Source organism: Phalacrocorax carbo, chromosome 13 (genome assembly GCF_963921805.1).
Source record: "Phalacrocorax carbo chromosome 13, bPhaCar2.1, whole genome shotgun sequence".
NCBI lineage: Eukaryota > Metazoa > Chordata > Aves > Suliformes > Phalacrocoracidae > Phalacrocorax > Phalacrocorax carbo.
The window spans coordinates 18,439,817-18,464,552 of record NC_087525.1 but is presented as its reverse complement, the minus strand read 5'-3'; the positions used below and the strand labels follow the sequence as shown (position 1 = coordinate 18,464,552).

The 24,736-nt window shown below is 46.8% G+C and overlaps 1 protein-coding gene across 7 annotated transcripts in view; it reads right to left on the bottom strand.

The window, feature by feature from the left end:
- The window catches only part of CAMK2G (calcium/calmodulin dependent protein kinase II gamma), a 122,505-nt gene that overhangs the window by 37,547 nt on the left and 60,222 nt on the right, over nucleotides 1-24,736 (bottom strand). For all 7 annotated transcript variants that reach the window (XM_064464963.1, XM_064464957.1, XM_064464958.1 and 4 more), the window contains exons 4-12: nucleotides 16,989-17,043; nucleotides 16,342-16,407; nucleotides 13,561-13,633; nucleotides 10,343-10,445; nucleotides 9,383-9,466; nucleotides 8,405-8,499; nucleotides 5,676-5,798; nucleotides 3,242-3,325; nucleotides 2,526-2,568 (exon numbers count right to left, since the gene is read on the bottom strand). In XM_064464963.1, the coding sequence (XP_064321033.1) occupies nucleotides 2,526-2,568; nucleotides 3,242-3,325; nucleotides 5,676-5,798; nucleotides 8,405-8,499; nucleotides 9,383-9,466; nucleotides 10,343-10,445; nucleotides 13,561-13,633; nucleotides 16,342-16,407; nucleotides 16,989-17,043 (726 nt within the window). The remainder of the gene's footprint in view (nucleotides 1-2,525; nucleotides 2,569-3,241; nucleotides 3,326-5,675; nucleotides 5,799-8,404; nucleotides 8,500-9,382; nucleotides 9,467-10,342; nucleotides 10,446-13,560; nucleotides 13,634-16,341; nucleotides 16,408-16,988; nucleotides 17,044-24,736) is intronic.

Sequence of the window (24,736 nt, the reverse complement as noted above, 5' to 3'; positions counted from 1 at the left end):
AATGCACGACAGAGGAGATAGTAATAACAACAGGATTAAGGAAGTCTTCTCGTATTTCCTGCCGATAGTACTATCACACCTAATTAACTGATACCATGGTCACATGAGCCTTCGCTTTCCTCTTGGTCAAAACATCTGTGAAGAAGCTTTTAGATCCCATCCCCAGGCAGGAAGAAGCTTCTCTCTCTCCATAAATCTAGTTCCATCTGCTGGGAATGGGGCTTTTAGAGGCTCACAAAACAGTGTCACCCAATTAGAGGAAACAAAAAGCCCTTAAGGTCTTCAGGGAAAGAAACAAGTATTATTTCAGAACTTCGCAAGTGCAGTTAAATGACCTGTCACAACAGCATAAGTCTGAGCTCTAACCAAAGTTCCCACATGGAATTTTTACTTCCAGTTAGCATGCACTCATTCTTCGATTCCAGCAGATTTATGTATTTCAACTGCAGCAATTAAAAAACCTAAGCAAATTAAAAGTAATAATAAAAAAGTGAAGCTCATATTACATACACACCTGCAAAGAAAACAATAGCTGATCTCTCCACTTCCAAAACACATCAAAATATTATGGATAGCTACTATCCGCAGAGGCTATAAATGCTTTGCATCTAAATTCACATCTCTTTCTGGACAGTTTTTCAGAGCATCTCATTACCTGGGATCATAGCTTATATTCAAAGCAGAACTCAGTGGTACTGAGAACCCTGCGCTCACTGTGGGCCACCTAGGATTTCCTTTTCTGCAGCTGTTAACTGAAGTGGATCCAGCAGCTTCAGCCCTTGAGACAGAGAAGAATGAGCAGAGCAAGCCTTTTCCTCCTCGATCCTAGCTCAGGGAATAAGTGGATGAATAGGTCACACACCATTAAGGAGAACCCTTCTCTCAGGCATTTCATGTACTCAAAATCTGGGCCACAGGAGATTTTCTTACCCAAGCACTTCTGCAGCTTCATTAGAAGTGACAACATTTGCAGACTAAATATGAATCCAAAACTGCTGTTTAAAAAAAAATATAAAAACCCGGACTATTTCAGAATCGTCAATTAGGTGAAATAAAAACTAGCTACGTGAACAGATCAAAAACCATTCACACCAGCAGAAAGATGAAGAAAACATTAAGTTTCATGCAGTCCTGCAGAAGCCCTGTCATTGTGCCACAGCTCCTCACAGTTATTTCAGAATTATTCTCAGAAAACAATATATAATTTTTAAGTCCTGTAGTAGCACAATCCTGGAACAGGTGAACAGAAAAAATTATTCTGTCCCACTATCAGAAATGCAGTGAAGAGAAATTGCTGTAGCCACACATAGTCCTGACATATGGGGACAGGTTCACCTGAAAGCAAGAACCAAGGGGGAATAAAGCCCAACCAACCAAACAAAAACCCCACACTCTGAAGTTGCTGAGGATTGTCCCTTAATGGTAGCTTGATTTTACATCTTTTAATATTTTTTTTTCTTAAGATCACCATACAGGAGGTCAAAAACACTGCCTTGATTTCACAAAAGAATGTATGCACGAATGAGCACTTTGAATGCTGGGATGATCATTTTATAGAGATTTTCATTCTGATTAGAAGTTTATTGTAACATCACTCAGGATACAAATATTGGTATCCACCATTAGTAAATGGCCAGATAAAATTAATACACTTCCATTTCGTTCATCATCACTTATAATCCATACAGCAGATTTTCACATGAAAGTAGCTGTAGTCAGGTGCAATAAAAATCTGACTCATGCATTCAGTAATTGCCCTTTTTAAAAGAGGAGAAAAAAATAGCAGAGGGCAAAGAAAGCAAACAAACCCATAAACCAAAAGCACTTGCAAATAGAGGTCCTCCACCCAAATGGAAATGAACACAGATCAGACTGCATCACCTAGATGTGCTGAGCCAAGACAATCATCTTCCAAAAAGCACTGATTTGCATGTTGAGATTTGCATTTTCAGTAAGTGCACTACGTAATGCAGTTGGGTGGGAGCCAGACCACCAGTTATTAAGCTTAAAAGGATGAAAACCACTTCTGAGACTCCAAGAAGGAAAACTAATAGCTATATGCTTCAGACCCATTTTTGATGAGTCAAAGTAATACAGTACCCAAATAGCTGCTGTCCCTATTCCCATCAATACCACTACTCGCTCTGTCTCCCTGCCCCAGGTCTGAAGGAATCACTGCTACCTAATAAGAGTTCTTGACTCCTGGTTTCAGACGGGAAAGCTAACAAATGCCAGCCAGAATTTCCCCAAAATAATCTGATAACAAAACATTATGAGAAGAGTGTGGCAGCTGGCTTCATTTCTGGTTTGTACCAGACTACAGTGCCACGTGCTCCTCCCCTAAGAAATCACTTCTGGTCTATTTCACACTGGTCATCAGCCAAGACAAAGTGACCACCGTTATACCATGATGAATTGTGAGCACATTTCCTTCCCTCCTACTCAACCTCAAAACGGTTAAAATATCCCCAGACTCACTCACACAAAACAAAACCAAGGAAGGGGTGGGAACAGTCAGAACGTACCTGAAAAATTCCGAGACACAAGCATCGTCGTGAGGATTGCACCCTGTGGGGAAGAGAAAGCAGGGATAATAAACAGCGTCACCCACTTCAGGAAGGGGCTGGGCTGACGCATGGAGAACCCAGTGCGTCAGGTGCCAAAGCAGAGGTATCCCAGTGCTATCCTGAAGTCCCAGTGTATCCAGGATGCCCACACGTAGCTGTCGGACCTGACATAGGACTGCTTGGGGTCCCACCTTCCTGAAGCAGCAGCTAGAGGCCAGGCAGGATAGCCTAGGACATCTACAAAGGCATTAAGAGTAATGTTTAGACACACAGTTGCTTCCTAGCTTTGAAACAGCAGATCACTGCTCCATGAGCAGGCCAGAGGCTTTGCCCCAGCTGCAGGCAACTGATACACTATTACTGGGAGGCAGAGAGTGAACGGAACTAAAGGCTCCAGAATTTAAGAACTAGTTGCTCTATTTCAACTCTCCTGCAGGAAGTGGAAGGGGCGATTATGTAGCAGAAGCAGCATGAGAAACTTAGAGCTTTGGAGAAAAAAACTACCCAGGTCCTCAATCTCAGTACTTCTTTAGTACCCTGTGCTGGAAGACCACATAAGGTACTTCTCTAACATTTGTGGGCTAATCACAAAAAACCCCATTGCTGCTAGGAAGGCATTAACCTCAAATTCAGAGGATTACAAACAAGCTTAAGGCAACCTAACATATACTTACTTTTAGCTTCCTTCTAGCATTGAACTTTCTCAAGCATTCCACAGTCTCCTGCCTGTGCATCATCGAAGCGACAGTGGATCGTTGCTGAAAAACAAGATCAAGAAACAAATATCAAGAACACACCTTAACCAAATCAGCCAGGGGCACTCTCGCCACTGGCACACAACCATGACATGCAAGCTGACATTGCCAAGCCTCTCACTACTGCATGGCTGCAAAGCACTGCAACCTGTTCACGGCTTAAAAACCTCCCACTACAGCCAGACATGTTAAGCCAAGGTTAGCTATTAGAGGACTGTACCCAAGAAATTCTGTGGCTGAGGTACAGGTGAGAATCAATGCTCCCTCTCTCTCAGGCACACAAATGAATCAAAACAGTAAGGAGACAAAGTCAATGAACAAGCACACCCATGGGGGACTGCGTTAGAAGCACTACAGAAAAGATGTGGGTTGCATTAGTTACAGCTCTAAGGGCAAAGCAGTAAGTGAATACTAGTGAGCAGTCGCCTTCCCAGATGGGGCAGCTCCCGGAATGTAAGTACCTGACTAGCAGAGGCCTTGGCATCTTTGCATCAGTTTTGCAGAAATAGATTTTTCAGTGTGTAAGAGGAAAGGTCATATATCTCTATTGTACCAATGCAAAACCTGAGCATAACCTCTAGCCAGTGATGCACACCTGTCACCCACAGTAGACTGGGACCCCATCAGCTGCAAAAAGAGAACTTCCCAGAAGTGTTGCCAGTCATTGAGAGCACATGAGGAAACCAGAGACTGATGCCTTTAAAGCACATGAGGAAACCAGAGACTAATGCCAAAGTAGCTGCTGTTCTTGCACAGAGCCACAAGCCTGAATTCTCTTTACAAGGACAGTGGGTGAATGACTAACTTGGCAGATCAATGTGTACAAACCCTCCATTACCCTTCTCCTGTTTGGAAAAAATTCTGCGATACCCAAAAGAACTGTAAACCATTCAGCTAGTTCCATGGGACGTCTCTGCTTTGATGCTGTCAGCAAAGCTAGTCACCTGCTGCAGTACACACAGCAGCGTGGAGGGAGGATGTCGCAAAACTGTCCTCCTCAATAACTTTGCCAGTCACTGTTCATTCAGCCTCCTTAGGAGTGACAGTGACCTCTGGTTGTCCAATGTGGGCTTAAAAGGGTCAGGACCACCGGCACATCAGAAGTTCAGTGATGCTAAGAAACGCAGTGTCTCAGATAAACTGGTAAGATTTCCTACCACGTTTACTTCGGAGCAGCAATACACCTCCAGAAAGAGGACGTATGTTGCACACACAGAGACTGCAGAGCAAATGGAAACAACAGACTCAGCAGGAGGCAGTTTGGGCGAGAGGCTGAAACGGCTGTGAAGTGAAATAGAACTCCCCGTAACTCAGAAGGCAAGCCATTCTCGAACCCTTCTATATTGTGCTGCCACGGGAAGAGAGCTATCGTAATACATTCAGCTTTGGTTACAGGCATCGGGACAAGAGTTAAATACACAGAAACTGCCATTGATTACAAGCATTCAAGGAGAGGGGGAAAAAAAAACCCAAACCAAAAAAACCCAACACCCAGAGATGCAAAGTCTCGGCTAGTGTGAGGTTTTGACTTCCAAGGAACCTGCACCACTTCACAGTGGACACTACACTCCTGTTTACACAGATGTTCACACAATGAAGTTTAAATTGTTAATTTCTTGTTTTGTGGCAGAAGGAAAAAACCACCACAGTTTCTCAAGAAAAAAAAACAAAAACACACAAAGGCACACACTAGACACATCCTAGAAAGCAGAAGTATGCTATGGTATTACAAGAGCATCTGGTTAGACTTAGGTGGAACTATTTCATCCTGCAGAGATAAAAGTGCACCATTGCTGTCCTCCCCCACACCCACTCCCAGCTGCATTCTGGGATTTCCTTGCCAATTTTGCAAAAGACAAAAAAAAAAAAAATAATCTGTGTGGGGTCTGGCAAGGCAGAAACTACATACACTGAACAGCAAAAGATTTTTCACTGATTTCTGGTTTACAGCCAGTTAAGCTGCAGCAGAGCAGAAATATTCCAACGTTGTAAAGATGCAAAGCAATAAACTGTAGTAAAGATTAAGAACAAAATAATCCTAAAATATTTTGTCAGATGTCTCCGTCTGACATTTTAGGATGATACGGATTGCAAGAGGAGATGTGGGGAAAACCAGAAACTAGGGACATTCACAAAACCTCTAGAATAATAAAGGGATTTTTTTTTTTCCCTACAGTGGCAATAAAAGCACCACAGCATGACAAAGTTGGCTTGTTGAAGGTCAGCCTCCAAAAAAAAAATAATCACATTTTGAAATATTGAAAATATTCTGGGCTTCTCTGCAGCGAAGTCTTCTTGACATGTCAGTTCAGGGTAAACCACAAATCAATCCGTAACAGAGGAGAACACTTACACAGACCCATGGGTGTTTGAGAGCCTGGTCAGCTGTGATGCGCTTCGCTGGGTTTATCGTCAGCATCTGGTTGATCAAATTCTTTGCTTCGGGAGTCACAGTGTCCCACTCGGGGGATGGGAACTGAAAGAGGAAGAAGGAACAGATGAAGAACTGAAAATATCTTTTAGTAGCAGAAAAGATTCTCCCTCCCACACAGCCGAATTCCAGCTTTTGCCCTTTTGATGCCAGAGCTAACATATTCGCAAATAACATCAATTTCTGTGAAAAACCACGCTGAATGAAAATCATACAGAATCTAGCAAATGAACGGTACCAGACAGCAGAACACACCTGTACCATTCACCAGACACAGGCAGGAAGATTAACCATTTACAAGCCTTTTAGGAATCACTCAGACCTTTGAATTTCTTCCACACTCAAGAGTCAAAAAAGTAACCTTTTTAACTGAGTTCTGACATGAAAAACACAAGCTCTATCTTTTTTTACTCCACCTTGCTCTTTGTCCAGCATGCTAAAAAGCTATAGCAGCATATGCAAAATCAGAAACATTGAACTACAGCAAAACCTCATGAAAGGGAAAACCACTAACAGAACATCCCATCAGGTATACCTGCCCCACCGTAAGGCACGGTACCCTGGAGCAACACCAGTCACTTCGGTGCAGCAACCCACCAAACGGCTAGCACGCGTCCGCCATACCAGAAATCATTACTTGGGGAGCAAGAGAGATGTAATGGTGGATGGGAATACAGAAGCATGAAAACAAAGAAAAGAATCTCAAATATTTCAGTTGCTGATCATCCATGAAGGGTAACTGCTCTCTCCTGTAATTCCAATAACGATAAGGATGAGGTATTCCTGCCATCCTCCAGATGCTTGCATGGGGTGTAGACGACAGCATGCTGAGATTAAATGCAGCACGTCTCACTCCTATGGAGCTACTGTACAAGATACAGGTGAACTTGAGAACACAAGGATTAACGTGCTGGTGGAACAAGTGTCCCCTGTCCTTAAGTGGGGAGAAAATGGATCTACCCTGAGAACACTTCCTTACAGTACTACAACATTCTGAAAAAGTTTCTCCCATCTCTTTTCTCCTGCATTTTGTGCTTTGCTCAGTTGGGTCATAAAAATGCACCCCACCCACCGTATTTGATTTGGATATAATCTTACTTCTGTGTTCCCAGGCAGCAGCAAGGCATTACACCATTTGGTCTGTAAACACTGCGAGGGACTACTCAGAAACTATGATACTGAGCCTTCAGGCAGGACACTTTGCCCACACCTGAACTCTGAAGTATTCATGGTCATGCCTTGCAAACCCCCTACCTAACAGCACAAAGCCCATTTCACAGTTGTTATGTCCTCGAGAGATAACAACAGACCAGTCCAGTGCTCGGTGCTGGGGTAAGGATGCCAGGGGCAGGTACACCAGTAAAACTTGTGCTGTTTCCTACCAGGCAAAACAGGGGAGGAATCTACTAAAACTTGTCACCAGAGGTAAGAATTCAAAAACGGCAAGTGGATAGGAGGCATCAGGCACTTCACTCCTCACGACTTACAGGAGTTAGACATTTAACCCCTGAAGTGCTTTGAAAATCCCTATCAATATGATTAGTGCAAGAACACTTCAGATGAGAACAAGCAACTCAGAACTAAGAGGGGCAGGAAGGCAAGAGAAGAACACAAGTCCATTTAAGGCTATCATGGACAAAGACATCACTCTCCTTTCGCTCAGGAAGCCACTGAGCCAGGACATGGGGTTAAGCAGACCTTTGTTCTAACCAGTACAGCTGCTCTCACTGTGTCAGGCACAGAAGCTGGGAGGTAATTGGGGCCCAGCAGAACCTTCGATTTTGGGGGTTTTTTTCTTTTTAAATGCAAACCACGAGATAGCCTACAAAATTAACTCCCCAACTTCCTCTTGATATTCATGCTCACAGGCTTTGAGCTGGGATTTCCAGGAGCAACTTCTTTCCTCCCAAGCCTCTCCTTACATGGAAGAATTTATGTCAAACATTCAAGCTGTGGTACCCAAACCACATTTCACACCACCTTTGCTCCGCAGTACTAACTTGCTTGCTGTTCCCCTCCTTCAGGCACTTTTTTACACCTCAGTTTTGCCGTACTCTGAGAACCGTTCCATGAACTGCTTGGCTTTTTACCAGAGCCTCCAACCCACCACGCTGATCCCCACCACAAAGCCACCCCTCCAAAGGCCCCTGTCATTCAGTCCTCTCACTGGGCTCCACACTTTCCACAGCTGGAAGAAAATTCCACTATGGCACTGAGGAGACCAGAAGCCATAATATAAGTTATTAATCTACAGAATACTTCCCCATACCTTTGATAAAGGCCTTGATAAAGACAGGCTCCTTCATTCTACCTTCCCTCTGCTCGCCTGGAAGAGTTAGCATTGGCTACGTCTGCAGCACTTTGTGGTAAACGCACTAGAGGACACCATTTCCCACCGTCTGCATTTCCAGCTCTGCATTTCCCTAATGACCAGCAACGTCTTGGTGCCCACTGTGATGCTTTCCACATATCCTTTCAGTAGCCCCAAACAGGGCTGCATCCCAGGCAGTGAAGACAACGAGGTGTACGAACACGCCAAACATCACTCTGCACAGTAGCTTGGGGCCTGCTGCTGGACAACCAGTAAGATAGTGCCATGGTTTGGATGGCTTCTACACCCATGCAGGTACTCAGCAAGAAAGTGCCCTTACGTCATAGGCTCCGGCTTTGATCTGCTGATAGAGTTTGTGCTGATCTTCATCCCAAAAGGGAGGGTACCCCACTAGTAATATGTACAGAATCACTCCTGGGAGGGAGAGACACAGATACACTATGGTTAGGCTAATACGCCAATCACTCCTTCAGCCCCTCTTCCTTCCCTCTTGACAGACCCCAAGGCAATGAGCGCTCTGCATCTTCATTTGCCATCATATTTAGCCTTCCGAGGTAGAAAAGGACAGTACAAACCTCTCCTCTGCTGAACCTCACCCTGGCACTTCATGTTCAGCTCTGAACGCCAGCTGCCAAGAGCTAGAACAAGGTGCATGACATCCTTCTACCCTCTGGCTATCATGGCTGGAGAGCCACAACCCCCAGCTGCTCTCAGAATGAAGTGAAGCCACATCCCCTGGGGCTGCTGGGCAGCAAGGGACCTTTTAGGAAGGACTGGGTTTTTAGATGCTTACTGTGCATGGTCTTGGGACAAAAATGCCACTGACAGAGCTAACACTCCTGGCCTGCAGAGAACCGTTTAGTCCATGTCAGGCAACACTGACATCACTTAGCTTTAAACTTATTGGTCCCAGATATATTTACACTTCATTTTTCCCTTTTAAAAAAAAAATCAGGTCTCTTCAGTATTTCATCTTCTACGTAGTTAGTATACTAGAAAATTGCAGGAAGTTACAGTTATCTAAACAACTGACTCTGCAAAGCATAGACAAGTCCTATCTCTTGAGTCTCAAACATCTGATAGATGGCCTGGGGAAAGGGTTAGGAGCCAGAATCAAATGAGCTCAGGCTCCAGTGTTAACTCCATCTATACAAGGTGCTTATCCTCAAGCGTGCCTTCCATTTCTCTACCCGATTAGAAGGAGCACTACGCACCCTCCCAGCAATAACTTATAAGAAATTGCTCTCCTACATGAAAAGGTGCTGTTTAAGTGTAAAGTGTTTTGACAGAATCTTACCACATGCCCATATATCCACTGGTTTTCCATAAGGATCTTTTCTTAAGACTTCGGGGGAGAGGTAGCCTGGAGTGCCAGCAAACCCTGCCAGGAAATGGATGACATGAAGTACTTACAGTACCCAAGCAGAAGAGATCTTGCTATATCACAAAATCCGCTAGTGGTAACCAATAAATTCCAAAACCCCTTTCCCTGTGGATCTGTGCTAGAGCTACCTTTTGGTAAAACAACAGAAAGAGAGGAAAAAAAATAGAAAAGAAAAAAAAAATCGAACAGGATCGAGCACCTACATATTGCAGGAAAAGCAGAAAAGAAAGAGGGACCTTGTCAACCAGCTGGGTGCAAACTCATGCCAGGCCTTATATCATGGTTACATATAATGGCTTGGAGTTTGAAAACACAAGATGTAGATGGGACACATCCATTGCCAAATGGTGTGGGCAGACCAGGAAAGTAGCCATCTCTCCAGGATCTCCACAGCGCTGCATAATCTCAGAGCTGATGTTTAGCCTGAGGTGGTCTCATTTCTATTCACGTTTTAGCTAAACAAAGATACAGCCAGATCCAAATGTGCCTGAGGAAGGCCAGGTCAAACACATTTCTGTAAAATGACCAAACAAAATTCCAGATGTCTACACTCCTGAGCAGTAGGAAAGTTCAGATCAGGGTCTAAACTTAGCAGCTGCATTCATCTCTGACACTAGCATCTACTGTAAACAGAGAAGAAAAATACAGAAACACACAGCCATTTTTTCTGTCTTTATTTATCATATTCTTTCCTCTATTGCACCTAGGCTCGTGCCCAAGGACCCAGAGGCTGAGATGCTTGGAAAGGAAGCAGCAATGCCAAATACACACAAGCGTGTTGGAAGAGCTAAGAGAAAGTACTCAGGAAGGGTGCAACTCAACCAGTCACCAGCAAAGCGGGGAGCAGAAGTGGGAAAGCTCAAACACTCTTACCAAACCAGGCCTGCTGCTCTCCCTGGACTTCTATGGCCAGTCCGAAGTCAGCCAGTTTGACAGCAGCACCCTTACATTTACTTGCCAGTAGTAAATTCTCAGGCTGGGGAGAAGAAAGAAAAAAGGGGGTAAGAATGAAAGGCTGACATCCTTGTTAAAGCCTCCTGCCTCGGTATTCACATTATTAAATTGAATCTGCTGACTGAATTTAGCAGGCATGTACTAAAGCTGTTCGGGTGAAGGCAGAGCAACAGCAACGAATGGCCTTGACCTAGAGCGGCAGAAAATCCCCAAGTCCAACACAGATCCTCTGCGGGAGCCGGAGCCTCTCCAGCCCAGCCCATCCGTTACATGCTGACACCAGAGGGCACTGGCAGTACAGCTCCTGCAGCACTGAACCCAAAATTCGTTTCTGTCACGCCTGCAGAGTAACTGGGGAGGGGAGGGAAGGGTGGGAAGCTGCAGTAGATAGAATCTGCAGCGATGTTTCTCCCCATGAACATTACACAGTCCCCAAGGCACTGGAAAGTAAATATGATGCTACTAAGGGCTGCCAAATACAGCGCCGTAATGTGGGAAAGCATCATCTGGTTAGGCAGCAGGCTTTCATCCCTTACAGAAAGAGCCTCAGCCTCAAATTGGCATAAGCACCACAGCAATGAGTGGTCTTGTAAGCTGCTTTCACGCTACATATTTACAGCGGCATAAAATACGCTGTCTTGCTACTGCTGCTGTCACCTATATGACAAGCAGCCATGTCACTTCCCCTGTGCGCGCGGAAAATGAGACAGACTTTTGCCCCTCACGTTTCTGCCTCACATGAATCTCACTCTAATGATAATTCTGTTGTGTTCCAGTAGACAACTTCAGCAGACGGCTTAAGACAACTCCAAAAATTGTACTGAGAGGCTGCAGCTTCCTCTGAAGCACCAGAGCAGCTGGTTACATGGGACCCTTTGAAACCCCAAAGCTTTGAGGTGGTGGCTATTACAGCTCTGCAGGAAACCCAGATCGTAGACAGGCAGGACAAACGTGATTTCGCATCCTACACCCTTCTGATCATTTGTGCAATTCATGTCAACTTGAGTTTTGAACCGAGCAAGATGGAAGCCTGGAAATCTGGAAACAGGAGCTTGTCTCAGTTTCACAGATCTGATGAAGGCATTTTTGCAGCCTTCTCACCACTTTCATCCCACAGCAACCGTCTATCCCTGTTCTGCCCGACAGGAACAAGATGCCTTGCTCACTCCCCTGCCTTAAAGTACTGGGCATGTGCCTTGCTTCTGTTCTGAACAAGGGGAGAACAGCCCTGCCCATCACAGTCCCAGCCATAAGCAGCAGGGAAGGAAGGGGAACTGGGTCTCAATACATCTGAATGCCACTGGCTTTTCACTATATGGGAAGTGGAAAAGATTGCATTAATCAAGCTACACCGATGTAAATTCACCAGTGTAAACAAGTGCCTAAAGCAGAAAACCAATTAAACCCCTCCCAACTTCTGATCCCACCTGGGCTTGGCTTGACTAAGAAACAGTGAAATTTAGGCCAGGCTTGTGCTAGCTAAGCACTATTTGCTTCTAAAATACAGCTACAAACACCTTAAGGCTAATGGTGCCTTATTCATGCGCATGTCTGCGAACATATGGGCTGTCTCAGGTTTCACATACCTTTTGGTAAGGAGGTGAATGCATTCCTTAATTTCTTACTGTCCCTATGGGAAGCTCAACATTGGAGGTTCTTTAAGAACATGTCAGCCAAAAGACAGGCTTACGAGAGGGATGTGCAAAAGACAAAACTTCAATTGAAGCAAGCTCTGCAGTTATTGCACACTGATCCTGGTGGCCAAGCTTTTGGCAAAGACCTAAATATTAAATAAAGAGCACAGGATCTTTTACTGCTAAAAGGAACAGCTACTCCTCAGGCCTGGATAGTTTCAGTGAATCAGAGCGAGCAATAGAAGAAACGCATTAACTACAGTGGGTAGTGTCTACCAGCTGTCTGCAGCTCTAAATAGGTTCACAACTTTTACACAAACAACCCTTGGGAAGCAAAACAGATTGATCCTGAACACAGGATGTGAAGGAAAACTTAAACCATCCTGTACAGGAAAACACTGCTGATTTTCATAGAGGCCCTGATTTTGGGCAGTAGTGCCTCTTGGAGGCTGCTTTCTCAAGAGCAGGTGTCAGCTCTAATCCAGAGCAGTCATTCTGCAGCAAATCACTTGCATCTTTTCACAGTGCTCTGAATCAGAGCACCAGAAGTGCTGCATAGGAGTTTGGCAGAAACACTAAGGGTTAACAGCTATCCACCAGATCAAAATACCGGGGGAACACTAGCACCAAGCTTGGAACAGGCTTTTACCTTGCTCTCTGCAAAACATTTTTTTATACTTTCCCCTTACGCATTGTATAACAAACCAAAACCAACACTAGTAGCAGGTGTCATCCTGCATTAATTTAACCGGACCACTGGTGGCTATACCATTTCCACTTCAGACAAAGAGGGCTGCAGGGCAGGCAGACCTTCCCACACAAACCTCTTCATTCTGGAGCCTGCCCAGCTCCCAGTACAGCTGGCACTGTGCAGGAAAGGAGTTTAAGTAACTATGCTGTGGGGCTTCTGGGTCTATAAATGTGTTACAATGTGGCAAATGGTTGATTCCCCCAGTGTTTAACTGGCCAGCAGTTTTGGTTTTAGATTAAAAGTGCTTCTACTGATGAGAGAAGAAAGAAATGACATGAAAAATTCTTGCTGTGCACCTCTGCCCTAGCCCAATGGCATGTGTTTGGCAACAGTGCAGAATAAAAATATACATGCTCTGCACAGACAAACTCATCCTGGCAGATTGAACAGCGATTGCCCCAGGTCTCTAGAGCTCTCTTCAATGGCAGACTAGGAAGCGTCCTTCATTATAGTGAATCCTACCCAAGTTTCTCTGAAAGCCTGCTGCACTCCAATGTTCACAACTACTCCATACTGGAGCCGCCTCAGAGGGGCTGAGAGCTGGCAAGGTTCACAAAGACTGAAAACTTCCTCAGGAGTTCAGCACACCCTTTAGAAAGCTCTGAAGGAGCAAATCTGTGCTTCAGGAACCGCTGAGCCCAGCTCAAGTGAAAAAAAGCCCTGCCAGCTGGCAACACAGTATTCCTGTCTTGCCTCTTCCAGTGATCCCCTGGCTGCTCTCCTCAGCCTCTGTGGCATGGAGGAAATATTACCTTCAAGTCCCTGTGCACGATATCATGCTGGTGAATGTGATTCACACTCTCCAGTATCTGATGAATACAGTGGCTGCAAGGTAAAGGAAGAGACACACACAGTTATGCATACGCACACATAGGCTTGGCACCTCATCCCACCCCAGAACTATTTCCCTAACTTTTATATTTGTACCAGGGAGAGTTCAAGACCCCAGGCTGAATCCCTTCGTCATGTCCACTGGATGCTACAGCTCAGTGCTGTCACAGCTGGACACCCCTGGCCCCCTCAGCAACAGGATGCTAAACGTCCGATCTATAGGACCACCACAAAGCCTCTCTCCTACCTCCCATCACCTCCTTCCTCTCCTCCCCATCACACTAAGCATTCCACTTGTTCTTTCAGCCAACAGTGCCCACCCCACACAGGAGAACAGAGACACCAGAGTATCTGCAAACAGCAGCCGAGACTGGGCAAGCAAGACCCAGTCGCTCCAGGAAACATTCAGCTGGGCTAGTCCCGACCAAAGCATAAACTTTCAGAGAGCAGCAGCCTCCCCGGCAAACTCAGGATGACGACTCCTGGGTGCTTGCCAGTTTGCAAGGCTTTCAGAGCAGCATCTCAAGCACTTTCCATACACAATGTGCGCACACACCCGCTTGCTGGGTGCCTTTTAAGTACAGATCCCACTTAAGGGGTTAGTGATCTGAAAAGCAGACTCATTCCTTGTTAAGTGCAGTGTGCTGCACTCCCCCAGCTCGCAGAAGACCGTGTCTCTGACACTCTCACTGCTGTAACCACAGGGGCAAAAGCAAGACGTTATTTACACCTGTCGCACAAGGACAGCACAACACACCCGTGGGTGAGATTTCTGGTTGAAAACATCTCTTCTGCTCAATATTTACTCAGCTCCCAAGGGTGAATGTGGAATGAGTAGGGATTTTGACAACTGTAACTGGGCAGTAAGCACACCCAGATGCGGGCAACTCAGATGGGTCTGTGTCTTCACTGCAGGATCAGTCAGTCCCCTCACTGAATTCTACAGATCTCAGGGGAATAAATTTGAAATGAGTGAAATGTTTGAGGGAAGGGAAATTGGCTACTGGAAAAGATGGGAAGAGGGTGAGGGGAGGAAGAGGAAAGGAGGTGAAGCACTGTGTATTTGTTACCCCCCACCCCTCCAGAGCTGGCAGTACAATCCTCAGGGTCGGAGTCCATGAATATCTCCCCGCTCCCAAAACAAAAATGTATAATTAGAACAGAGCTGAGTCTGAGCGAGAGAGATTTTCTGGCCAAAAATGGCAAAAGTGTGAGGTGTCCCAGGCGAGCCAAGCGCGGCGGATTGGCACAGACCTCGCTTCCTCGCTCCCCCAGCCTGCTCTGGAATTCAGCTCGGCATGGGGAGAGAAAGGGAGGAGTTTCACTCTGTCATCTTGTGGGCACTGTGAGACCTGGCTGGCTGACAGTCAGAGGGCTGAGCACCCTGAGGAAGGCTCACAGAGCAACAGGCAGCTCTCCTTTTCCCCTAACCCTGCCATAATTTTCCTGAGCAGTGTCAGTCACTGCCAGCTCTTGACTGTTTTAGAGAACAGGCACTGGCAAGAGGTACAGTGGGAAGGGTGATGATTGATAACCTCAAAACGTCTCAACTTCAAGGCAGAACGGGTGCTGTGCTTACAACACCTGTACAACCCACTGAAAACATCTACAGGGCTCTCAGACCTCTCTGCCAGGAGCTCCATCAGAGATGATGAGCCCCACCAGCCTTCCCCATCAGCAGCCGGCTCGCCGCGGAGCATGCGGTGGTGCAGTGCCCAGACAGAGGCTGTAAGCGTACCACAGGGAAAGCAAATAAGTGCCCACAGACTCCACAGCAGTACCTGCACTAACACACCAGTCATACTCTTCCCTTCCTAGCGCTCAGTATCGTCTCCCTCACAGTACTGCCTACCAAGCCCACCCTGCAGCAGCACCCAATACTTGCTTCTTACCCCTCTCCTCTCACAGCTCCCTTAATTCCTGCTCCAACGAGGGTTAGGATAAGGCATAAGAACATGGGTGCAGAATAAGCAGGCGTGAAATGTCACCATAGGGCCACTCCCAGCCCCTGCTAAAGCGGGACAGGAGCTGCCTAATCCCAGCTTTGATTCCAAATGCTGCACCCACACTGCATAAACCGCACGGGGACAAGCACAGGCCATTTCAGCAAGCTCATGCACGGGAGACAGGGGACACACTCAGAAAAAGGAAGGCATAACTCCAGGTCTTTTTAATGTTAAAATATAAAGGTTGTTCTCACATATTACGCCTTTTCTCACTGTGCCAACTAGCCCACAGTCAGAGAGGGGTGCCACAGAAACATAGCCTTCCAAGCCCGCTCTCCCCCCTGCCCTGTAAGCCATTACCTAGATGCAGGCAAACTGAACGGGTCTGCTCAGCAGCAACGGCACATCTCTGGATCCCTGTCTGCGAGAAGGCAGAGGCCAAGCAGGCAGTGCTCCCCTGCCTTTGCTCGCTAAGGACACCGTCATCACCCACCAGAAAGGTCGGGCAGACAAAGCCGCTAGCAACAGGTCTCCCAGCACAGAGCACAGCGTCTGCAAGCGGCAAGGGCTAGAGCCGTGGTGAGTCAGGCTGACCGGTGACAACAGTTTATGCTAGTAGCAGAAAGAGGAATTGTTTTTCCCAGACGGGGAGCAAGAGTGTCAGACCAAAGCTGGGCACAGAGCAGCAGTCAGGAAACTCATTGCACTTGCCAGCACACGTGGCACATGCACAGAAGGGTCTGGAAAGAGTCTTACCTGGCATCTGCTTCACTGTAATATTCTCTGGCAACAATATCCTCGAAGAGCTCCCCACCAGTAACCCTGGAGCGCAGAAGAACAAGGGAGGTTACGCAGTCCGAGCACATCCAGCTCAAGGCTGCACAGGACATACGCGGCCGCCCACCTGGGCCCTTTCCTGCAGCCCGCGTGGGGACCCGCGGCACAGGGGAGCCAGGGCAGAGCTCTGCAACCACGGCACCAGCACCGGTACATCCATGCGACTGACGGCTTGGACTGGCATTTCGCCAGCAGCGTACAGGACACTGTTGACGCACTGGGCACAAATTGCCCATGCCGCTCTGCAGAGCTCAGTAGATGCTAAGCATGGGCAAAACATCCCTCCTCTGATCCCCTCCAGGCTGCCTCGGAGACAAAAGCCAAACAGCCTGCCTATACAGGATAGCTGTCCTTTGCCATCCCACACTTACACCTGCTGCCAGGAGCCTTCCTGGTCCATCCCCTAACAGTCAATGGACTTTTGTCAAATAGGCCAGAGGTATCTACAGGTCTCAGAAGAGAAAGGGAGAATTAAATTAATGCAGGTGCTTTTTATTCCACTCTTTGTCAACCACCCAGGTGCCCGTATCACTGGTGAAGCATCAAAGCCAAAGAAAGACACTTACAGATCAAAGACGAGGTAATGGAAACCTTCTTCTGAAATACTGTCATGGAGCCGCACTGCAAAAACATAATCAAGAAATGGAGATTTACAGAGCACATAGCAAATATGACACTTCACAAATCAAACGCATGCACACAGCCAACTTCTCCCTCAACCCAATCAGTCTATGAATTCCCCATGCCCTTCGCTTTGTGTGCTCGCTTTGTGACCTATTTCCTTCCGTTATCTCAAAGGAACAGATGGGTGTCCTTCACATACACCCACCGCTCCCCGGCATCAAAACAAACTCTAACTATCTTAGACCTCCTGTTTGTTCTTCTCCTCTAAGGCTTCAGTATCCTCCTTTCACATCTGCCTACTCTTTCCTCCATACTCACATTTTGCCATATATCCCCACTCATTCTTATTTTCCAAAACAAATCATTTTCAGACTCTCCAAACAAGCCCCCAACCCAAAAACTGACTTCCAACCCCACCTGCATGTCAGGGCCATTGATCCCCCTTCTGCCGTTCATCTGTAAAGCTGCGTGAAGTTCCCTCCCTTTACTTCCTTTTCCTCACTTCATTCTGACTAACACCCCAAATCCTTACCCAAAATTTAGGGCCAGTTTATTTCATTTTTCCTGACATGTTTGTTACCACTGATGTATCTGATCACATTCCCCTTCTGAAAATATCATCCTCCTTCAGCTTCCTTCCTAGTTCTTCTCCTATTTCTGCTCCTATTGCCTAAATTTACTGTCACCTTTTCCCTTTCCTTGTCCCCTTTAACCTGCAGGACTGGGGCTGCCCCCACGTTGGGCCACTATCCCCAGTATTCTGGAGTCTCTGGGGCTCTGGTCTCCTTTCCCCATGTTGCACTTGGGCAACAACTATTGTATTGATGCAGCCAGCACAGGGCCATTTCTTCCTGTCTGAATCAAAATCTGTTTCCTTGATGTTTCTTGGATTCCTAGGCGCTAATTCTAATGCAAGAGGAGAAACTAAGCCCTAAAGTTCATATTGCTACCTACTCCCTACTTGTCGCTTTTCTCCCCTGCCGGAAAACGTCACTATTTTCCCTGCCAGTCAGAGTCACAAGCTAGCAATCCTATTTGACTCAATTCCTAAACCTTCACACCCTGACTAGGATGAGTTGTCTTCTTCACATGACTGTGTACAGCCCTTCTCTATTGATTCACCCAACTAAAGCAACTAGCTGAGACTAGAGCGGGTCTCAGTCACTGCAACACCTTGCAGTCAAGTACTGACCAAACATCACCGTTCTCAGCCCTACAAGAAAAAGCTTTTTATCCTGCTCTGTCGCTTTAATGGTACCTTTGCCTCTCCTCCCTGCCTTCCATTCTCTTCCACATAAAATACAGGTGACCTGTCTTGACTTTTCCCAACATCATGATTTTCTCTCTGCCAGTATCAAGAGGTCAGTTTGCACCTCTTATTGGCGCATGACATCAGCTACCATCGCCGTCTTGGGAATGTTTCAAACTAGCACTTGGCACGTGCTCCTGCCTCATACGGAACAGCTTTTGCAAATGTTCTCAATGCCCTCCTCTAATCCTCGTTGCAGCTCTCCTTTGCTAAGGCACCCTTCCACACGCACATAAACTCACACAAACTCAAACTTGAGAGTAGCACAGATGTGCAGAGACCACTGCCAGTACCTTTCCTAAAAGGATTTCATTCTTTACTTATTCTCTCTGCCTGTACTTTCCTATATTTTTCCTGCCTTTATTTACAAGCCCTCTGGGCTTGTCCCTTGACCAATTTCCTTTCCTTAGCATTTCTACTGCATCTAACCGCAGGGGTTTGGGAGGAGGCCTTAACACAGCACAATGCTGAAAAAAAGCAAGTAGAGTTACACTACCAGTACAGCAGGTGTTTCAGGTACAACATGCTGTTCCTACATCATGAAAACAGAGACACATCACCTTCAAGAACTATGTTCCTCACATCATTTGCTGCAAAAAAAATCTTCTTCCAAGCAAGCAGTTTTAGTTGGCTTTGTAATAACTTCAATGCAACACCACTTCGTTTACAAGACAACTTGCCTCCTGAGCACTTGGCAGAAACCATCAGAGGCGGCATTACAAAAATGCAAGCAAGAAGAAGTGTATTTCCTAGGAGAAAAGATTTCCATTCAAGACTGGAAACAAGATGGGAAGTGGCTTAAACAGACACTTGGATTCCCAGTGCAAGGCAGTTTTCACTGCACTGTACCAGACTTTGAGGTGAATGCAGGGGACAGGCACATGAACAAGACCTGAGACCCAGGACACGGGCAAAAGTCTGCAGGGACCGTATGAAGAAGGAACAGGTGGAGAAACTTCAAGAAAAGCCAAATGTGTGAATATGGTCACATCTGGTGATGGCTGGTGTGCATGAAAAAGCACCCTCCTTCCTCTGGCACCTGAAAGGTCAAAGTGCTGCAAGAAACACCAAGCAGAGGGGAGAGCGGCACGAATGAAATCCTGGCAGGGAGGAGCAGAGCCACCAGCAGGCTGAGAGCAGCGCCTGTGCAAGGCAGCAGCAAGCACATCTGCAGGTAGAAGTGACAAGTAGTGAACGATAAACTCTGACACAAAGATGTGGGCAGCAAACCACATCAGAAAATAAAACATAAATGAGCTGATTGGTGCTATTTCTTTGTTGTGAGGTAAGCAATTTTGTCAGACACATTATGAAAAGGGAAGGAAGTAGCAATTCAGCTGGCAGAGACTGGCAGAGGCAGCAGAAAGAGCCTTTAAGGACAGTAAAACACTATTTGCGTGCTTAGGTGAGGAACCATGACAGGAGGACAGAGATAGTTCATAAACAGCGATGCTGTACATCACCCTGGGGCTGCACAGCAAAAGCAGGCCTTGGAGGCAGGACGCAGGTCATTAACTTAACAAGGGAGCTGTTCCTTGTGATGGTCCGGAGCGATGCTGGGACAATATCTGCCTGGGATTTAATCTGCCGAGGTAACAAAGCTCAGGGAGTAATGACAGAACAGCAAATCCCAGACAAGCTACAGGAAAGATGACAGTGGGCCCTACCACCCTGCAAAGTAATATTTAGCAACAGCTCAAAACATTAGGCTTAAAGTATGGAGGGGGGCAGCAACGACGGGAGTCAAAAAGAATTAAGAAAAGTCCGCGCCTACCAAAACTCTCGTGACTTTCAGTTCCAGCCCACACTTACTTCATACCGATGCTGATGGGAAGAATCAAAAGCAATGCCTAGTAGCAGCACAGCAAGGGTGCTCAGTGCTCATTCACCCTAATGTTTTGCTCACCTACCCTCCCACAGAGCCACAAAAGCCTTCCTGACCAGCAAGGATACTGCAGTCGGCAGCTCTGATGCTGTGGTTCACTCTGCTGACACACAAGTTCAAATGCTCTGCTTTCTATTACAGTGCTAACTACCAGGGACTGTCAGCTTAAAAACATGATCTGCCTTTTCCAAAACCATTCAGCCAGGCCATGAAGTGGCATATATTCAGAAGTAACTCCACCACCTTTAGCTCATGTCAAGGATAAAAGCATTTACAAAGTTTCTCGGCCTCCTCTCCACTTTGGTTCATAAATACGATCCACATTGTGTCAACATTCATCATAAAGACACAAAAACGTCAGATACCATCTGATACCTCCACCTCCCAGACAGCACAGAGCCCTCTTTGCTTTAAAGATGTCCTATGAGAGCGCCCTGCACCTGACGGCAGGACACAGGCTCCCAACAGCCAGTTCCAGGAGTGGGTGACAGGAACACGAGTACTGGGCTCTCCGTTTCAGACATTTTCCCATGAAAAGGAGATCCCATTTGTTCCACAGGCTGATGCTCCTGACACACTGTCTAACAGCTCCATTACTACCACAAGTTCAGCTTCAACCAAGCAGTTGAGCACAGCCCACAGAGGCTGCTTGTACCTGTTGACATGAGAGGATGAAAAATATGATTATATGTAGATGCTGGAGAGGTAAAGGATTCCCCAAAACTAACTATCCATGATAAGAAAAATTAGAATTAGAAATAAATGCATTCATCCAGTTAACCTTTTCTTCAAACATCTTACAAAACCCTTTTTTATCCCCTCATCAGGGGAGCCGTGCCGTCCGTGTCTAGTGCAGCAGTCGCACATCGCAAAGGGTCTTCAAGTCACAGCAACAGGGAAGTTGCACAACAGCAACACAGGGTCTTCCAAAAGACAGCCAAACTACCGAAGAGTCCAGTACTTGCCAAGGGACCTGATCTCACCCTGTTCACCAGAAGATGAGGCAGATTATGTCTATTAAGCGATTCTGTTGCCCAGAAGCAGCAATTCAAACCTTATTTGCTTCCTAACCAAACACTTTTAACACAGGGATTCTTACAGTTGTAGAAAATCAGTCCCTGCCAACACCACGCACAGCCAGGGTCAACTGATGACTGTTCCCATGTCAAAGGTCTCTGAGGGATGGAAGAGCACTTACTACGATGGTTAGCAAGAACCGACAAGGAGAGGGGAGTGAGAAAGAAAACAGAAGCAAGTGAGATGACGAGGCACTAAATCAGTTACAGGATATGGCGAAAGACTTTAACCAAGGTTTTAGTCAGAGCAGAGAAAAAAAGTCCCATCCCCACAACGAACAGAGGGCTCGCAGAGTTCACAAGCACATCCAATTTTGTAGCCTGTGAAGTCTTACAGATAACTGCAGAAATAATAAATAAAAAACCCACAGCACTAGTAAGCAATGCCAGAACAAATGCTACCCAAAGGAGCAGGATCAGTCACAGCCTGTTACAGAAACATCTTCTGCAACAATGCCAGCTAGTTGGTCAGCAGAAAGTGTGCATCACCACTTGGACGGTATCTCCAAGAGCACACAGAGTCTGGGAGAGAGAAGCAGTGGCTTCAGTACAGCATCTTGATGAAACAATATTTTCAGCAGGACACGAAAGCAGCCTAACTTTCTTCATATACAGTCCTGAATCTGGTACGGTATCGGTACTCCTCTGAGGATGATGAGTGACTGCTGCATAAAATTGCGCCTCCAGTTTCAAACGCACACCTGTAACTCTGCACAGTTGAAGAGCTGTGATGCATCACTACACGCAAGGCACAACCTAGCTAACTGGTTTGAGTATCCTTTTCTTCCCTCAGTCTCCTCTCCAGCCTCATCCTACGTAAACTGGTCTTACCTGTACAGGAAGCATCTCCCATAAAACTGGCCTTTTGGAAAAATACGAACAACAGAAAAAAACAGTGAGACCAAACCACTGCCTTTCCCCAAAGACTCAGATCTTCAACGCTGCCTGATGCCAATTACACACATTATCTTCTGCCTGTGTGGGTACGTGCGTGCGCGTGTCAGGTCCGAGGCCCTAATGCAACCCAGAGCATTTGCAGAGCGCCTGATACCACAGCGAGTGGCTCAAGGGGACGTGCTGCGGTTACTGAACCCAACAGCAGCTGGGTACCAGGAGTTCAAGCACTTTCTAAGAACATCTGCTGCAAGTATTACTTTTCTCTGCCTGCTGTCTTCAGAGTCTCGCTGACATCTTGCCTCAGGAACAAAACTTCAAGCCAGTACTTCAAAGTGTTTCAAAATCCTCACGCAGGTAGTTCTTGTTTTAGAAATAATATAATATGCTATGATACTGACTACAGAAAATTAAGCCTTTTAGTGAGAAACAGCAATGTAACAGTAACAGTCATGCCACGTGGTTTGCATTCTCTGCCTGAATAAAGTGACCCTGTACAGGCAGCCGCAGCTTTCCGATGCCTGAGTGCGATACGAAGCAACTGAGCATAAGAGGAAAATCTCCCTCATAACAAACTCTACCAGCCTAACACCAGAGCAAACCGCTGCTGAGTCATGCAAAGCAAGACTCCATGAATGCAAAAGTTGAAGTGAATCATGAAGAAGTCAGAAACGAGCTTTCAGTTTTTATAAAAGTCCACCTGAACTACAGAAACTTAAGACGACACTGAAAAGCAACAGGCATCTCATTTTTAAAGGGCCACGTTTAAAAGGCCAATCGATACTGGGGTCACAACACAGATTATGCGTAGCCTAGATTTGACCCACATCTTCCCTTTACTCTCCCCAGTGTGCTGAATATTATCTTTTTACTCTCACGTCAAGAAACAGACCAGGAACACTTACGCCTGCGACATCAGATGCAGGATGAACATTGCCGTGTATCCCACACCCACAGCAAGCCGTGGAGCAGGGCTGGCCGCGGGCTCAGCCCACGGCTGGGGCGGGCAGGCTCCTGTAACACAGGGCCGTTTCTGGCAACCTGCTGCAAGTAGACCTCTGCAAGCAAAGTAGTTACCGAAGTCACCGCAAAAGGCAAGCACACAAGGAGAAGAATAATTTCACGGGACAATTCCTGGTATATTCAACTTTGCAGTTACTCATCTCTGCTTAGGAAAAGGTAACATGCGCTGAAATAAGCTTGCTCCTACATACCAGTGGTCTTTGCCTGTCCTTAGAAACAGCGTTCAAGCTACGGAGCAGGGTAATCTTGTCTGCTAAGCCTAGGTTCACTGGAGATCCTAAGCGCAAAGCACCTGGATACTACGGGAACAGGAAGGACGCTATCCGCCAGCTCCCGCTGCACCAACACACATCGCCTGCTGCGGTTACAGAATACTCGGGGCTCTCAAGTTAAGTTGCCTGTGTTGCAGTACCTGCAGCAGAGCCAACACGAGGCAACAGAGATTTCTGGTTGTCTCCTGGGTCATGGTAATTGCAAGGCAGTAACTCTCTCACGCCGCCTTAGCAGCGCAAACTCAAAAGTGCTCTGGGATCTTCTGGACTGAGCAATGCTGTTCAGAGGTCAGCCGCTCGCTAGAAACCGCCGCAGCTTCACTTCTCAGCAGTTTCCAACCAGGCAACAGACACTTGCCTGTATCATGGAGAAAGGGAGGAGGTAAGAGATCCCACAAGGGGCGTATTTCAAGAGACTGTACGCCAGAAGAAGCAGAATAAAACTGGAGGCTAAAACCTGCCTGCTGCTCTCTTCCAGAGAGATTCTCCAACGTGCCGGGAGATGCTGAAACTACAGATAGAGATACACGTGGCCCGGCAGACTGCAAACTGAGCACTACCGTCCGTGGCAGCACAAGTGAACCAACGCAGATGGCTACCACCCACTCTCCACTTCCCCAGCTGCTCACCAGCCTGGGCGGCCAAGGTGGGAATTGTCCCACCACCTCCGAGCCTGGCTGTGCGCCACGACACTTCCCGCGCGGTTCTCGTCACTCGGGGCGCCTGTCCCGCGAGGAGCCACCGCCAACCTGTGACCGCCTGTGAGCTGGGTGCTCAGCTCCCGCCCCAGCTGCTTCTCTAATTACATTAAACACACAGGATTCAGCTGCAGCTGCTCAGGCTGCTTCCAAAAGGACTCTCCTTTTAATTAAAAATTTGCTATTAAAAAGCATTAAATTGTGTAATGCAAATAATCCTCTAGAAATCATCTGTTCCAGCAGCTAATGACCGGCTTTGTTAGAGCAGTAACTAACAGCAGCAGGACAGTTAGCTAACAGGACACAGCATGCTGCTGTTCACCAGCCCCTTGGGAACACGGGCTCTCCCTCCTCTTCCCTCCAAACGCGACACAGCTGACACTGGCTACAGCACGCTGCACATACACCAGCTTGCCGTGAACTCCCCAAGCCCACAGCATTTCACCCCCATTGCTTTGGAAAATGGAAGAGAAGAAGGGCTTGTCACCACTGCCCTGGTTCAGGCAGGACCAAGCCGCTGCAGGCCCTGCGAA